This window comes from Chlorocebus sabaeus, chromosome 4 (assembly GCF_047675955.1).
Source record: "Chlorocebus sabaeus isolate Y175 chromosome 4, mChlSab1.0.hap1, whole genome shotgun sequence".
Lineage (NCBI taxonomy): Eukaryota > Metazoa > Chordata > Mammalia > Primates > Cercopithecidae > Chlorocebus > Chlorocebus sabaeus.
This window is the reverse complement of record NC_132907.1, coordinates 55552937-55568817: the sequence shown is the minus strand read 5'-3', so window position 1 is coordinate 55568817 and position 15881 is coordinate 55552937. Positions and strand designations below refer to the sequence as shown.

Sequence of the window (15881 nt, the reverse complement as noted above, 5' to 3'; positions counted from 1 at the left end):
AAGTTTATCCTCAGAACTATAGCAAACATTATGAAGAATGTAAGGTTCTATAGGCAAGTGAGTTAGAACTCACTGCTAAAATGAATATTAAACAGGTTTCTCTCTTACAGGTATTTTAGAACATTACCATGCATTGTGATACTCATTTGGTTAGGCTCAGAGAAGAATGCTTGAAGTCCCTGCTCCTCTCCATCTCATTTGACCTGAAAGTTTTATGCAGTGAGGATTCACAGGCCTCGAATTCTCTGCAGAACTCCAAAGTGAGAATTTTACCCAATCTTTGATCTGTTGCTTGAACTCCTGTAACCTTGGTCACGTAGGCTTCCACGTTAATTTCCTGATGCAAGGGAGTCCTTTCTAGACATTGCCCCCCATTATTCTAGACTAATTCTCTTTTTGTGTTTATTGCCTTCTCATCCTTTATGTTCAATTCTAGAAACTCACTTCCTCAGAAGCATTATCTGAATTTCTGAACTAGATAAATACCCTGTAAGTAACATCAATTGCTAATGATGTGATTAGTTTTAGTGTTGGTCTCCCTGCCGGAGAGTAAATTCCATGATGTCATTGATGTTGTGCATCTTACTGCTATGCCTTGCAAATAGCGGGTGCTCAGGAAACTGTTATATAAATAAAAGAAGTTGCAAGAAGTAATTCAAAATGTCATGGACATGAGGTATGTTTTGGAAGGTCTGAAGACTTAGGCTTAAGCCTTGAATCTGGACCTCTTTCCTGTTTTTTTTCTTCTTCTACTTCTTCTTCTTCTTCTTTTTCCCTGAACCACCATTTTTTTTTTTTTGTTTTTTAATTTGTAAAGGAAAATACTGTTCTATTCTTACAGGGTTGTTACAGATCATTCAATATTGAGCAGACTGGATATGGTATAAATCCTGTGAGAATGGGGAGCTTTCTAACAAGGACAAGCTTTGGTGGAATATAACTGAGCCTCTTATTTGTTTTAAATCTTACTTCACACCAAATTTATGCTGCTAAATTGCAACTGACAGAATGCAAAAGAAATGAAGAGGACAGGAGGCTTTATGATTACCCATCGAACAATCATACTTTCTTCAAGTAGGCTTATTCAAGGACTATTATTCAGCTCCTCCTTCTAATCCTAAGTGATACCACGAAGGACTACATTGCTGACCTATTGTTCAGGTTTAACCTGTAAACAGTATTAATATAACTGAATTAGTGTAGATAAGTTCCCATGGTGACTTAAGATTCACATTTATTCTAAAAACCATTGACACTTCATTTGCAAAAATCAACGGTCACCTTCCAAGTTTCAATGAGATGCTTAGGATTTCTGGTTATTGCCAATTTGAGTTATAGATGTCATTTTTATTACATTGCAAATTTAAAAACAAACACTTACTGTTGGACTATTTAGGTCAGGAGGTGTAGACATGTCCCCAAACAAATCCATCTGGTCAACACCCTTAAAAAAGTATTTGAATTAGATTCAGATGTGTCTACTAAAAAAGATTACTTCGTATATTGTTGTGATCATTTGTTTCCTAAAGTTTAGGAAAGTAGTTGTCACAATTTAATTTCCATTTAATTAATAGATTTCATATTAAGCTATTTAGGTCAAGAAGTGTAGACATGTCTCAAAGCAAATCTATCTTGTCCACATCCTTAAAAATGTTAGATTAGATTCAGTTGTGGCTACTAGAAAGATTACTTTTCTAATCTTTTTTTGACTACTTTTGTATATTGACATAGATATTACACTAACATTTTGAAAAATAGTTGTCTCAGTTGAATTTTCATACAGATTCAATGCAGATTTGGTATCAGCAACATCTACAGGAAGTAGAAGCCACGTTCAGATAAATAAGAACTGTCAAACATCACATATTAATACATACCAATTTCAGTTTGTTAGTTTGGTCATCTAGAATCATTAGGGCCTCGCTCCCATTCTGAAAAAATAGCAAATATGTAAGGATTTAGTTGAGCTTTCTCTATAAAATGTATTTGTCCACTGTATTACCTTACTAAGCAGCAATGGTTTTGGTATTCGTCTTTTAACTAAACATCTTTCATGATCAAAGTGGCCATAAACACATAGGAATAAGCGAGGTGGTAAGAGTGGTTGGGCAGGTAGCAAACAGGGGCTTACGCGCATCACACACATGATTAACAAGAAGTAAAAATGCAATTTTACCTCAACTGCTTTGTTGGCTTCCTCTATCTAAAAAGAAAGATACATATTCAGTGATCTTCGTATTCATAGTGAAAGGGAGTTAAATACAAAAACAAGTATGCCTGTGGTTCACAGACATAAGGCAAGAATAAGTCTCATGTATTATTTCTGACCTCCATTCCCCTCCCCTTTTCATATCAATATTAGGTTTGAGTAGAGGTACTGGATTTAAACTTGGTTGTCCTGTATATTTCCTAGAATTAATATGAATCTTGTAGAGAGAGAAAAAATAAAAGCCAGGGGGACTGGAGATTAGAAGTGCCTAACCATAAAAATCTATCCATTGCCCTACAGGGAAGAATAGACAATACATATAGAAGCCAAATTTTCAGATAGATCATATTTATACATAATATTAAACACAGTCCTGAATACAATTTTAAGCTTGTTTGTTTGTTTTTATGAGACAGACTCTCGCTCTGTCGCCCAGGCTGGAGTGCAGTGGCACAATCTTGGCTGACTGCAACCTCTGCCCCTCGCGTTCAAGCAATTCTCCTTGCCTCAGACTCCCGAGTAGCTGGGATTACAGGCGCCTGCCACCACCCCTGGCTAATTTTTGTAGTTTCAGTAGTGATGAGGTTTTGCCATGTTGGCCAGACTGGTCTCGAACTCCTGACCTCAGGTGATCCACCTGCCTCTGCCTCCCGAAGTGCTGGGATTACAGGTGTGAGCCACTGCACCAGGCCAGCTTTAAATTTAATGGAGAATTAATCAGGTAGTACTTGCCTTTTTCTTTTCTTCTTCCTTTTTCTTTACATTATAGATAACTTGAAAAAGGTCTTTAAGATCAACAACTAATGGTTCAGCCTGCAGCAAGGGAAAGCACTGTTATCAGTATTTTAATTTTAGTATTTTATTTCCTTTGTCTCACATCAGTTATAATTCATATTGGGATTTTTTTTAATCTTAAAACTCCTTACTTCCCTCCCCTGGCTTATTTATAGGGGATCACCACTAACCCAATCCTCACCCTTAGGTACATAAAGGACAGCAGGGTTAATAAGTATTTAGACAAAATAAGAGGTATCATGATCATTTTCGAAGTCCTTTAAGGTTTCTGAGAATAATTCACCATTGTTCTGAAATCGATATTCACTTTATAAGGAGGTCCGTTCTCACAATCCTATGGCACACAGTAGTACATGGCTATCGATGACATTTTTTAAAGATTCCACAGGCCAATAAAAATAGTCATTATCTGAATCATTATTTAGCCCTCCTACATCCAATTATTTCCAGTAAATTTTCTAGTTGGGTGACAGACACTCCAATATCCAACAGAGGACAAGTCCCCAGGTCTATGTCAAGACTTAGAGCTCACCTGTTGCCCGGTTTTTATGGCAAAAAACTGATGTTGGCCCTCTCCTCCACACACATAACCAAATGCCCGGTTGTCTGTCACATCACGGGCAATGAAAGAAATCTTATTTACTGGATGTTCATGCTCTATTACCTTAAAAAAGAACATAAAGAGTAATTTATTAAGAAAACCAGAATCTATTTGCAGGCTAGCACACCTAAGCCTCAGACACATATATGAAGACATGTATGAAAAGGTTAAACCATTTGAAGAAAGGTTAAACAACTAAAAAGTTTCTGGTTGAAGGCTAGAGCATTACTCTTGCTAGAAAGGACTTCAAAAGAAAGAAGAATAGAAAACAAAAGTGGGAAGAATGTTCCTTCTGAAAATATTGATACTTTACTCTCCCTGCTTTAAAGACATGATGCCATATAGCAAGGAATGACTGAGGATTAGAAGACCAAGTGAAGAGGAGACATTTAGCCCTTAAGCCAAGTCAAATAGGCCGACTTTCCCAACTCAAACACAAACTTAAATGAACAGCATAACTAAGCTAGAGGAGTGTTCACAGGGATTCATTGATGATGGCTCAGAGTGGCCAAGGAACCATCTTATGTGTTATTGGAACAGTATTCCCAGTATATTCTGCAGGATACCAAATACTGTCACCAAGTATTTCTCAGCCTCACCTAGACAGCCTAATACATAGTAACATAATGTAGTAATAACTACATTATGTTAATGACATAATGACTATGTCATTAACCAGGAATTACAAGGGGTGGGGACTTTATTGGCTTAGCAGTGTCTTTTCTTCTATTTTTCCCTCCTTTCTCTTGATCCTTTCAAGCAGGTAACAAGGTTCAACTCTTCAGGGATATTTGTAGGTGGAAGAGTGTGTCTCGGCTTTTGGTCCTGAATGTCTAAGGCCACTGAAAAATTTTTATTATCTTAGAAAGTTTGAGGAGAGAAAGAAGGGTGAGAGAAACATGCCACCTTTCTCTGATGGGCTTGGGAAAATAAGAGTTGAGAGATAAGGGCGACTGATGAAGAGAGCGGTGCCTGAGGACCCCAGCACCAGCAGGCTGAGTGGGGTCCACTAGGGTGCCAGGGCTCTAGGTTTGCACAGTAGATAATGGGCACTCTAGAAAGGGATGAAAAGTAACTGGAGGTCTCCCCACAGTATTGTGATGCAAGAGAGTATTTTATAGCAATGGTAATGAGCCACACACATTTTAAAATAAATCACAGAAGTCTTGACATATGATAAATAGCTTTCTGATAAGGCTTAAAAACAAAGCAAAATAAGTAAGACTGTTCATAAGTGATAGAACAGCAGGAACCAACAAAAAATAAACAAGGTTACATCTGTGAGGTGAGAAGGCAGGGAAAAAATAAATGAAAAAGAGGTAGATGTGTTACGGGTGAGGTTCTAGCTTTAGGTTAGCTGGTAAGTTCACATGTAACCAATACATAAAAATGTGATAAACTAGGGGTTAAAATTAATCTAGTTCTGTATGCCTGAGGCCAAAAATATATATATATAAAGTTTTACTTCATAAATTATATATATTTATTTATATTTTTATATATATTTAAATATTTATATTGTATAAATTATATATATTTATATTTATTTAATTTCAAAAATATATATATTATAGACATAATGTGAAGCTAAGCCTATTAACAGACTTAATAGACTTAGATTCACATTTATTATAGAACACAAATTCAAAATAAAGTATCTTGACTTTCACCCCCATTCTGTTTTCTGCCTGCTCCTTCTGAAGATGTAATATCTGCTGTATTTTTTCCCTACAGAACTTTGAGAAAGAAGAAGGGGAGCCGAAATTCAAGCAGCAAATTGTTGGTCAGACTCAGGTGATCAGAGAGGTATCAGCAAATGTGAATTCTTACCCCAGTTTTCTCATCAATTATTTTTATCCCAGAAAGGGAAATGTTGACCCAGATCCTTTGTTTGTGTTGTCCCTGAGACCGACCAGCTGCCGCCATTCCCTGATGAGGGTGGAAAAGCAAGAGAAGTTGAATTTTTTAAAACATCCTACAATGCTTTTAATATCAAAATTTTCCAAGTCAGTCAGCTTTGTTTTCAACCTGGTTTGCCATTGATGAAAGAGTTTTGCACTTTTCATCAGGGACAGCAGGACGGCACGGAAGACGTTGAACTAGCGCATCCCTTAGTTAGCTGTGCCAACTCAGACAAGTCACTCTAAATCTCTTGGCCTCACAATAGTCATTGGTAAAGATCAACTAGAAGATCTTTACAGATGTTTCTTCTAGGCCTTGAACTACTGAACAAGTATTATTTATTTAGTCAGTTTCACATAGTGCCATAATACTAAATTTTAAAATTCAAGAAACGGAAAGGCTAACACTACGGAACACCAGTGTCTACACAGAATTCTAAATTTTATCATAACAATTCCCAGGTCTAAAACAGGATACTCCGTGCTCTCCACATATAGTAAGAGAAACAACGTACACATTTGCATATAGCTTTTATAGGAATAGAAATAGGAATAGGCTTAGTTCGTCCCAATGTTGAGTTTGCCAGAAGGAAAAGGCATCTAGAGTCCTGTTATACTTGATAAAATTAGGTCTCTAGGACATCCCTCCAAATATGCAAACACTCACGGCTTCTCAGAAAATGGGGCACTACTGATGGATAATGTGATTAAAAGGGGTTTTCAAGTAATTGAACATAGGTCAACAAGAGCTTCTAATATAATTCCCTCTCTTGGACTTTCACTTAATATACAGATAAAGCATTCATTTCCTTTTTACCTTTAGTTTCATCATAGAGTCTTGGCTCATTTTATCCCCTCTTGCGTCTGGCACATCATCAATACCAATCAGCTTGGCCTTATATTTTACACCATCACCTTTGAACCTTGCTAAGAGATATTCGTCTGTCTTTTCAGGGCCTGAGAAAAGAAAGGAATACAGGATAAAGAATGCCAGTTCTAATTATGACCAAATATGCTCTAGACTCTCCAAAATTTAAGTAGTATAAATCCTAATTATACTACAACTGATCATGTATATAATATTCTATCCTGTCGTATTCTTACTTCCCTTGAGCAAAATCATGTTCCACAATCAACTGTGTATGGAGTTGGGGTGGGGAGAAAATAAACTCTTAGAAGTACAAAACTGACAGCATTATGGGAAACTTATGGGAATATGGGAGGTGGGAGTTGGGGACATTGTTCATCATAGCTTTTTTTAAGTCTTTAAAAGAATATAAGGATGATAATATACGTATTTTTAACATAAGAAAAATAAGCTGCCAAATAATTGACCAACATTTTAAACTATCAATAAGGCAGAAAGGAATTATGCCTAAGTTCTCTTGAAAATTATTAAGATAATTATCCCATCTTTATATTGTCTTTTGCTCCTTTTACAAGGTCTGTGCAGTCCCATTCCCAATGAGTTCAGTAAAACCAAATGGTAAATAAAAAATAATTAATGATTGCATTATTAACTGAACAAGATGCCTATGAGTATTTCCCAGCTGGACCTAAGTGGGTGTAATTGCAGGTTTCCAGAGATGTCTTATTACAAGTGGGATGAACCAGTCTCTTCTCCCAAAGTACAACTTTCCTATTAGGAGAACTTGAGACTAAGCTGAGGTTGAACGAAGATAAGAGCCAGCCCTTACTTTATTCTGAATCTCACATTTCTCCAGGGGTAACCACCTTTAGCTCCCTTCCGTGGCTTCAAGAGGATTTCTCCATACCTTTCTTTTTTTCCTTCTTTGAGGGTGCTTTTGGTGCGGCCTGTTGGTCGGGCTGACCATTGGTGGCACCTGTCTCCACTTCGTTAGACATGGCAAGAAGGCAGGCAGCAAACCCCAGTACCAGTGAACACTTGGTGACACCAGGCGATCCCCGATGGAGAAGTCTCAAATAAACATAACCTCCCACAGACGCCTGTAGGCAGAATTTAGAGGCATATTGAGATCAGAACACAGCAGACCCAGACTTTATGCCAGAATAGGCTTACAACTAGTGACTTTCTTTTGTAGTTCTTTGGACTCATTTTGTTCCTTCTCCTGCTGTATTAAACTGAAGACTGAAAGCAGGGGAGTGGGTAGGGCCGTTTCCTTTGTAGTTTCCAAAATGGAATATGTGTGCCTATTAGGTTTTTCTTTAAGCACTTGGTATCTGGGAACGTTTAATGATTATCTAGCTAAGCAGTTTTTATTAGAACTTTGGCATAAAAATCAAGTATTAAAGATAGGGATCGAAAACTTGCTAGGTTTTATTGCAAAACAGAAATAAATTGAATGCTGAGCCTGGTGAGATTGCAAATGCCATTTGAGATTGGGCATTATAAATTTCAGTTCTTCACAAAACTGCTTAACTGTAAAGGCAGTGACTAGAGTTATGAACTGTATCTTATTCACATTGATAAATTTGTTTTAAGTATTAGGATTCTGCATATGATCCCCAAGGCTATCCAAGCACTATAAAAGACATCCTTTTTTGCCATTAACACTTATTTGTACCAGGGAAATAATGGATTGAGGGGGTGCCAATTGTGCAACTCATCTAGTACATTTTTATGCTATTATTCAGCATCACCATCCTCCAAACAGTCTGTCCTGTGCTCTCATAACCTCTGCCCTACCCACAATGTATCATAGTAGGAGAAACAGGAAAATGCAGTCATTGTAAACCACACAGAAGTGAGCTAACTTTCCAAAAGGTTCTCTCACTTCCCAGGAGCCAATGTTTCCATATAGCTGTAGAGAGATCTAGAGTTAGTAGATTAACTTTCTACATTAACTGATGACCAAAGGCAAAGAAAAGTCATTCATTGTTTTGTAATCGTTTTAAGACAACATGTGGGCTGGTACACTAACCCCTTCACAACCCAGCCTTCACTAAAAGCCCTCTTCATTCTGTGCCTATACTACCCATTTAAGTGAACATTTTAATTAAAGGACTAAGCCCACCACATGAGAATACCTGTCGTTTGTTAGATACTTAAAGAGTATCTAAATAAAAAGTAAGTCTCAAGTTTTCACTCAATTTAAATTGCACTTAGCTTGTTTACAAATGTCAACATGTTTTCATAGGGGTCAGTACTTAATTTCTCCCACCGTGAGTTTTAAAATAGTCTTTATAATCTGAACAGTCTTTAAATATATACATTCATGCAATCTATGTATGAGTAATGTTATCTGAATTGTTTCATTTGGAGATTTAGTAGTTAATTTTGCTTAAAGACACCTGGCTGGTTGGCAATCAGGGAGACAGTCTGTTTACAGATGAAAGTCTTACACAGTAGAAGACTCAAAGTTATACTTAACTCAGGACTTAGGTGGGAACCAGGCACTACTAACCTTTTACTTGTATTAACTCTAAAAGATTCATAGTAGTCCTGTGAGTATTACTGTATCACAATATTTCATTTTCCAGAGGAAGGCCAAGGCACAGATATATATTTTTTCTTTTTCCTTTTCCTTTTCTTTTTTTTCTTTTTTCTTTTTCTTTTTTTTTTTTTTTTTTTTTTGAGACAGAGTCTCACTCTGTTACCCAGGGTGGAGTACAGTGGCGCCATTTTGACTCACTGCAACCTCCACCTCCCGGGTTCAAGTGATTCTCCTGCCTCTCAGCCTCCTGAGTAGCTGGGATTACAGGTGTGCGGAACTACGCCCGGCTAACTTTTGTATTTTCAGTAGAGACGGAGTTTCAACCATGTTAGTCAGGCCAGTCTCAAGCTCCTGACCTCATGATCCACCCAACTCGGCCTCCCAAAGTGAAGGCACAGATATTTTAAACGACATACCTGCTAAGTGGTATAACCAGGTTTGTAACCCAGACTGTCTGGCCCCAAACCAGAGCTCCTCAACACTGCAGTGACAAATCTCAGCTGAGAAGCTGTATTCCAGCACAGCTTCACATAGTCCTCTTGAAATACACACGTCCATTGCATGGTTTACACACAAGTCTATTTGCTTGTCTGTCCATACACTGGACTACAATCTCCTTGAAGGTAGGAGACTCATTTCTCAATGTCTGGGATGTAGATGGCATTCGTGTAAATGGTAATGAGGACAGTTGTAGCTATGCACATTTTCTTCCTTGCTTGTTATGTGTATACACTGGTATGCATTATCTGTTTTCTTATCTCTCTATCTTCTCTTTTAATGCAAGTATTTTTGAAGTTAAATGTACAATTTTGTCTTTAGGCAGTGCGTTATTCGGATGGGACTGTGACTGAAGTCTAGGAGTGGTTAATGTAGCCCAAAGACACTAACCGTTTTCCACAAATGAATGTGATGCCTGCTGGGTCTTTGCAGCTTCCCAGTTTGGGGAGAAGGTGAGAACATCTTTCTCGGAATGAAAGACAGTTGCACTTTTTTAGATGGAAACATTTGTGTGGCTGTCGGGGGGAAAGTTGAAAGGTGTGGAAGGGTGTATGTGGATGCTGAGTAGCTAGAGGGGTGATCTCTGCCATTTATTAAGTTGTCTCAGCTTCAGAACTACCTCTATCCCTGGTTAGTGAAGCTGGAGCTAGACTGTGCAAACATTCCTGCTTTGCCTGCTGGCTGCATGGTGGCTCTGCCGGTAAGGGGCGCTGGAGGGAAACTGCCAAGCTGGAGAAGGGATACGGACGTGTCTGCTTGCTCCACATGGACTTCCTTATGGCTTGAGGCTCCTGGGAGTGTGACTCTAGTAGAGCTTCTTCACCCCAGCAGCAAGAGTTTCTTCCTAAAACAGCCCCTGAATCCAGTTTTAACACTTGCAGAACTAGCCTCATCATGCCCATCTTGGAGACACCAGCATTAGTCCTCTGGTGTACTCTCTCCAGGCCAACAGGTCCCAGGTCCTCAGATACAGGGACTCCAGTCCTAGCTGAGCAGTACTCCCTTCTCACAGGCCTCAGTAGCAGCACCATGAGACGCCCTCCTGCAAGCTTTATAAACTTTGACAGTTCCAATGTCTTACCTTTGTCCACTCAGCCCTAGAGATGGTAGCTGCTTTCTGTAGTTTACTTAACCAGTGATGACTTGGTCGTCTCTTCTTACTCTCTCAGTTTTCTAACTAACAACTTTATACCTAGTTAACACTTAATATCTGCAGTCATACAACCACGAACAAGCCTGATTTTGGAAGCTAAGCAGGGCCAGGCCTGATTAGTATTTGAATGGGAATTAATGCTTAACATTAAAATCTTTTAAAATAACTGGTGTGGACTGAACTCCAACTGACACAATGGTAAGGCTAATCTGTTTTGATTTTCCAGATCAAAAAACCATTCTTTAAGGATACCCTAAATGTTGCAGATTCAAGTGTTTCATCTGAATATTAATCCTTATATGCTTTTAAAAACCATATTATTTTGGCTTTCAAGGCTATATTTATATACTTCGATATCTACTTTTTACTTCCTAGGCCCAGAACAAGAACTGTAACAATATATTCCAAAACAGAATACATTCTGTTTTCTTCATGGGAGGCCACTGAAGTGTATGTGACTACACCATCAGGTCTGTCTTGCTTAGGTCAGTATTACGCTGAGTTCATCAATGCATGTATTGATAGTAGCGGCAAGATGGCCCAGAACTGGGTTAGAATCGCTGGCTGAAAAAGTGATCTGGGCTTAAGAGTTTGTTGCCCATCTTTGAAGCCGGATATGATACTTTACTGCAGGGTATTATTTCTGACATGAAAAGACTTAGCTCATTAAATTTGGCTATTTGTATTCTAACATGAGTCTATTTTAAAAGAATTTGAGAAGTGCCACAAAGAACTTTGAGGGGTTTGTGGGGAGGGAATGGTGGCATGTGGGTTTAGTCATGAAAGTAATACAAGACATAGCTTAAGACCACATATCAAATCTAGCACTGGCAGACTGGGCCAAATGGAAGCTTTCTAAGGTGAGTGGTGTTACCTTGCTATAAGTTTTTATAGCAAAAATTTCTCTGTTCAGATATTTAAATACAGCTTTTCATAGCATTGGAGTTGTTTTAAAGGTATTTGTTTTCCTTTGACTATATCCTTCCGCCATTCGGGTATGAGCAATTCCAAGGGACAAGGAAGAAAAACATGAGGAAAAGTTTAATAATATAAATTCCCTGAAGAAAATGGATGTGTATGTTGAGTTGTAATAGCCAAGGGTAAGTCTCATTGTAGGCCATACAATTGAAAATGTATCTATCTTTACTTCCTGAAATGATCAGAAGGTAGACTCTGCCCATAGACCACAAGACTACAAACCCCTTTACAAAAAAAAATGTTCAAGACTTATTGCAAGATTTTAACAAAAGTGTACATCCAGTTATGCACATACCAGAGTGATAGTTTACCTTTTTCCCAAGGTTTAAAGAGCAAGTCCCCATCACAGACTTGTCAAATAGGCAAGTTATCATCTAACATGCAGTAGATCGAAGGCGGCTCGCTTATAGACTTAGATCCCTCTGTAGAGAATAATTGGTTTAAACTTAATATTCAATATTCAGATGCACTACATTTGATTACCTTTCCAAACTGGGGCTCTGTTGAAGAAAGTGTCTAGCTTATGTTAAGCAACGAGGTCTGTTTGAAAGCTCTAGGATGGTAATAATCTCTTATAAAGGGAAGCAAGTGAGTGTAGCACAAGGAGGAAGTATACAATTTTCTCACTTGTTGGGTGTAGTCTCAGGTCCCTTCAGTTCAAAAAGTGCAAAATTAGTCAGGAAATACACCCAAGGGGTGTTATCACAAGGCAAGGATTACAAATTAAAGCTCAAAAACACATAAAAAGGCTCACAAGCATAGTTCCCCATCTAAAAATAGCTAGTTTGTTATCCTGGTTCTCAGGGACAGGCTGTTTCCTTCATTGGAAGATTGAAAAGAGAAGTAAGATGACACATGTAAAAACAAAGGAGGATCTAAAGTTATCCTATAGTCCTGACTCCTTTTTAAGGCCTCAGATAGAACAGAAAGCTGTAAAGGAAACTCTGCTATATTAATAAAATTAGCTTCCATTTAAGTGAAGATCTCTAACTTGGATTTTGGACTTAATACAAATCTCCCTGAAAGAATGCAGAGACTTCCCCCTTCTGTGGTACTAGCATCAGATGACTACGAGAGATTCTGGAGCTTGCAACATCTCTCCTGGTTTCTGAGAAGGCTCTGAGAAATTTATTCTGGAAGACTGCATGAGTCATCTTAGAATGACTATGGACTTTGCAATAATAAAAATCAGCTATTACTTAGTCCTTAGTGATTCATATAAAATGTCTTTTCAATCCTTGAATTGCCAGCATGGTGGAAAATGATTAGTCTAGGCTTTGTGGGGGTAAAGTTAGCTGACACTTCTTATATATCCTTACCCTTTCTACCAGTAGGAATGTGTTGGCATCAGCAATGGTACTGCTTAATGATTCCAAGGTTTTGAAGCAATATCATAATACAAGTGTCAACCATCCTCCTCTGTGACACCCCAAGCCTACCTTCTTACCCTAATTATACAGAGCAAGCAGGAAAAGTGCTTTGTCAGTCTCAAAATGCTGGTAAAAGGAATAACTTGAGTTAAGGACTTAGTGGTAGCTCCATTCCACGGATGGTGGGGAATTTACTTTTAACATTAAGGGGAATGGTACAAACACCTAGTATACCAACCACTAAGAACACTTATCCCAAAAGGCCTATGAAACAGAATGTCCCTCTTCTTTTTTTTTTTTTTTTTTTTGAGATGGAGTCTTGCTTTGTTGTCCAGGCTGGAATGCAGTGGCACAATCTTGGCTTACTGCAACCTCTGCCTCCCAGGTTCAAGCCATTCTCCTGCCTCAGCCTCCCGAGTAGCTGCGATTACAGCTACCCGCCACCATGCCCAGCTATTTTTTTGTATTTTTAGTAGAGACAGGGTTTCACTATGTTGGCCAGGCTGGTCTCGAACTCCTGACCTCAGGTGATCCACCTGCCTCAGACTCCCAGAGTGCAGGGATTACAGGTGTGAGCCACCGCATCCGGCCGAATGTGTCTCTATTTTATGAATAATGAAATGGACACAGCAACACAAAATCAATCCCTCATAAATCATTGGGTTCAAAGTGAGCATGGTCTGTGTTTCCTCTTCTCTTACATACACTGTCTCTCTTGCCTTTTCTTGAATCTCACTGATTTTAACCTGTATTTTATAAGCTACTTTCAAAAAGTCATCATCCCACTGACATTAACATACCATTAATTTTTCAGAACAAGCCACATAAAATAGACACAGGGAAAGGAATTAAGGAGACTCAAGAAGAAAGCAACATGAACTTATTTGTTTAGAATGTCCAGTACTTTGTACTGGACAGAGAATGTGCTTCCTTGTTTCTTTGAACTTTCTGCCTGCCTCAGCTAAAGTGTGGAATTAGGGTGACATGTGAAATATTAACCTCTAAGACAGACCTCGGGGTCCAAGAGGGCAGCAAACAGCCTTCACCGCTATCTTCAAAGTAGCCCTTTAAGAATAGGGGTCATCACCAGCGATGCTGTAGCAAAGTTAGACTGTTTCTGACACTTTATGCAAATCCTTCCTCCTTTAACTGCTTGTTTGGATTCTTATGCTTTTAGGAAGGCTCTTCTACTTTGCAAAGACCAAACTGAGCAGACAGTAAGATTTTTACAGCCTGTTTCACTGAGGAATGAGACTATGCTAATGCATACTGAAAAGGAGTCCTTAGAAGATTTTCTTATAAATGCTGACACTGCTGTAGGGGCCTCACTAACAGAACAAGCCTGAGTCAATGAGCTAAACACAAGTTATGCATTTACAGCAAAGAGGCATCATTGCCTTTAACCTTTGAAAATGATATGGCAGGACTTAGAGGACTTATTAAACCTTGAACCAAGATGCTTTCCCTGTTTTTCGAACCAAGTCAGACCAGAGTTAAGATTCTCTTATACAGTTAATTTTGGGTACAGGTGGGATAGCATAGCAGCTAATGGCTCAGGCTTGGGAGTCCCACCCACCCAGGATTCATCATTTCCTTGCTCTGTGGCTTGAGGCAATTTATCTAATGTTTATTTCTTCACCTGTAAAATAAGAATATAGTTTGCTGAGCTGTTAGGAAAAAAATCAGAAAGAACTTACGTAGAGACATCTGCACCTGGCTTAGAAAGTGCTTAACAAATGGTAGTTGCATTAGTCTGTTCTCACACTGCTGTTAAAGACATACCTGAGACTGGGTAATTTATAAAGAAAAAGAGGTTTAATGGACTCACAGTTCCACATAGCTGGGGAAGCTTCACAATCATGGTGGCAGACAAGAATGACAGCCAATTGAAAACGGGAAACCCCTTTGAAAATCAATCTCATGAGACTTATTCACTACTAAGAGAACAGTATGGGGAAAACTGCCCCCATGATTTAATTACCTCCTACTAGGTCCCTCCCACAATACATGGGAACTATGGGAGCCACAATTCAAGATGAGATTTGGTTGGAGACAAAGCCGAACTATATCAGTAGCTACTATTAAACCAAAGCTAGGTCACAGAAGCTATGTGCTGTGCAGTCTTGTGCTCTTTCCAACATTGCATTTCCACAGTAAGTGTTTAAACACTTTTAGAACAATAAGAACCTATACTCAAATCACTAATAAGTGGAAACGTGGAATGGTGTGATACTTTATTTATTTATTTATTTTGAGACAGTCTTGCTCTTGTTGCCCAGGCTGGAGTTCAGGGGTGTGATCTCAGCTCACTACAACCTCCACCTCCTGGGTTCAAGTGATTCTCCTGCCTCACCCTCCCAAGTAGCTGGGTTTACAGGCATCAGCCACCACGCTTGGCTAATTTTTTGTATTTTCAGTAGAGACAGGGTTTCACTATGTTGACCAGGCTGGTCTTGAACTCCTGACCTCAGGTGATCCACCAGCCTTGGCCTCTCATAATGTTGGGATTTCAGGCATGACCCACTGCACCCAGTCTAGCGCTTTAATTAGTAAAGCCCAGGTGGAAAAGTGAGAGGGTTTGCCAATGTAAGAGCCACCTCCTGCCCAGCTCTGCCTTCTGAGCCTACAAAAGTTGGGTTCTGATAGGAACAGACTCTGGGAACAAAATGTACTCTAAGTTACCCAGAGAGCCCTGTTCCAATGAATCCTGAGTCAAAATTCATACCTACATCATTATCACGGACAGTTTAGGAGATCTGCTTCACATCATCTGGGAAAATTTTACTGTGGAGCTCTTAAAACATGATATTCATATCATATCCAGATAAATTAGATCACAGTCTCTGGGCACAGAGTCCCAGGTATCAATATATTTCAAAGATTCCTAGATCATTCCAATGTACTAACCTATGTGAGGTCCAACAGTCTATTTTAACAGCCCTTTGTCTGCTTAAAGAAAT

At 38.8% G+C, this 15881-nt stretch overlaps 1 protein-coding gene across 3 annotated transcripts in view; it reads right to left on the bottom strand.

Moving 5' to 3' along the window:
• Window positions 1-15881, bottom strand: part of DAB2 (DAB adaptor protein 2) — a 52716-nt gene that overhangs the window by 15152 nt on the left and 21683 nt on the right. For 2 of the 3 annotated variants that reach the window (XM_007961461.3, XM_007961459.3), the window contains exons 2-9: window positions 7282-7474; window positions 6324-6463; window positions 5436-5534; window positions 3537-3668; window positions 2942-3022; window positions 2177-2203; window positions 1878-1931; window positions 1382-1444 (exon numbers count right to left, since the gene is read on the bottom strand). In XM_007961461.3, the coding sequence (XP_007959652.1) occupies window positions 1382-1444; window positions 1878-1931; window positions 2177-2203; window positions 2942-3022; window positions 3537-3668; window positions 5436-5534; window positions 6324-6463; window positions 7282-7372 (687 nt within the window). In that variant the 5' untranslated portion in view covers window positions 7373-7474. The remainder of the gene's footprint in view (window positions 1-1381; window positions 1445-1877; window positions 1932-2176; window positions 2204-2941; window positions 3023-3536; window positions 3669-5435; window positions 5535-6323; window positions 6464-7281; window positions 7475-15881) is intronic. The other variant, XM_007961463.3, reaches the window with a different exon arrangement.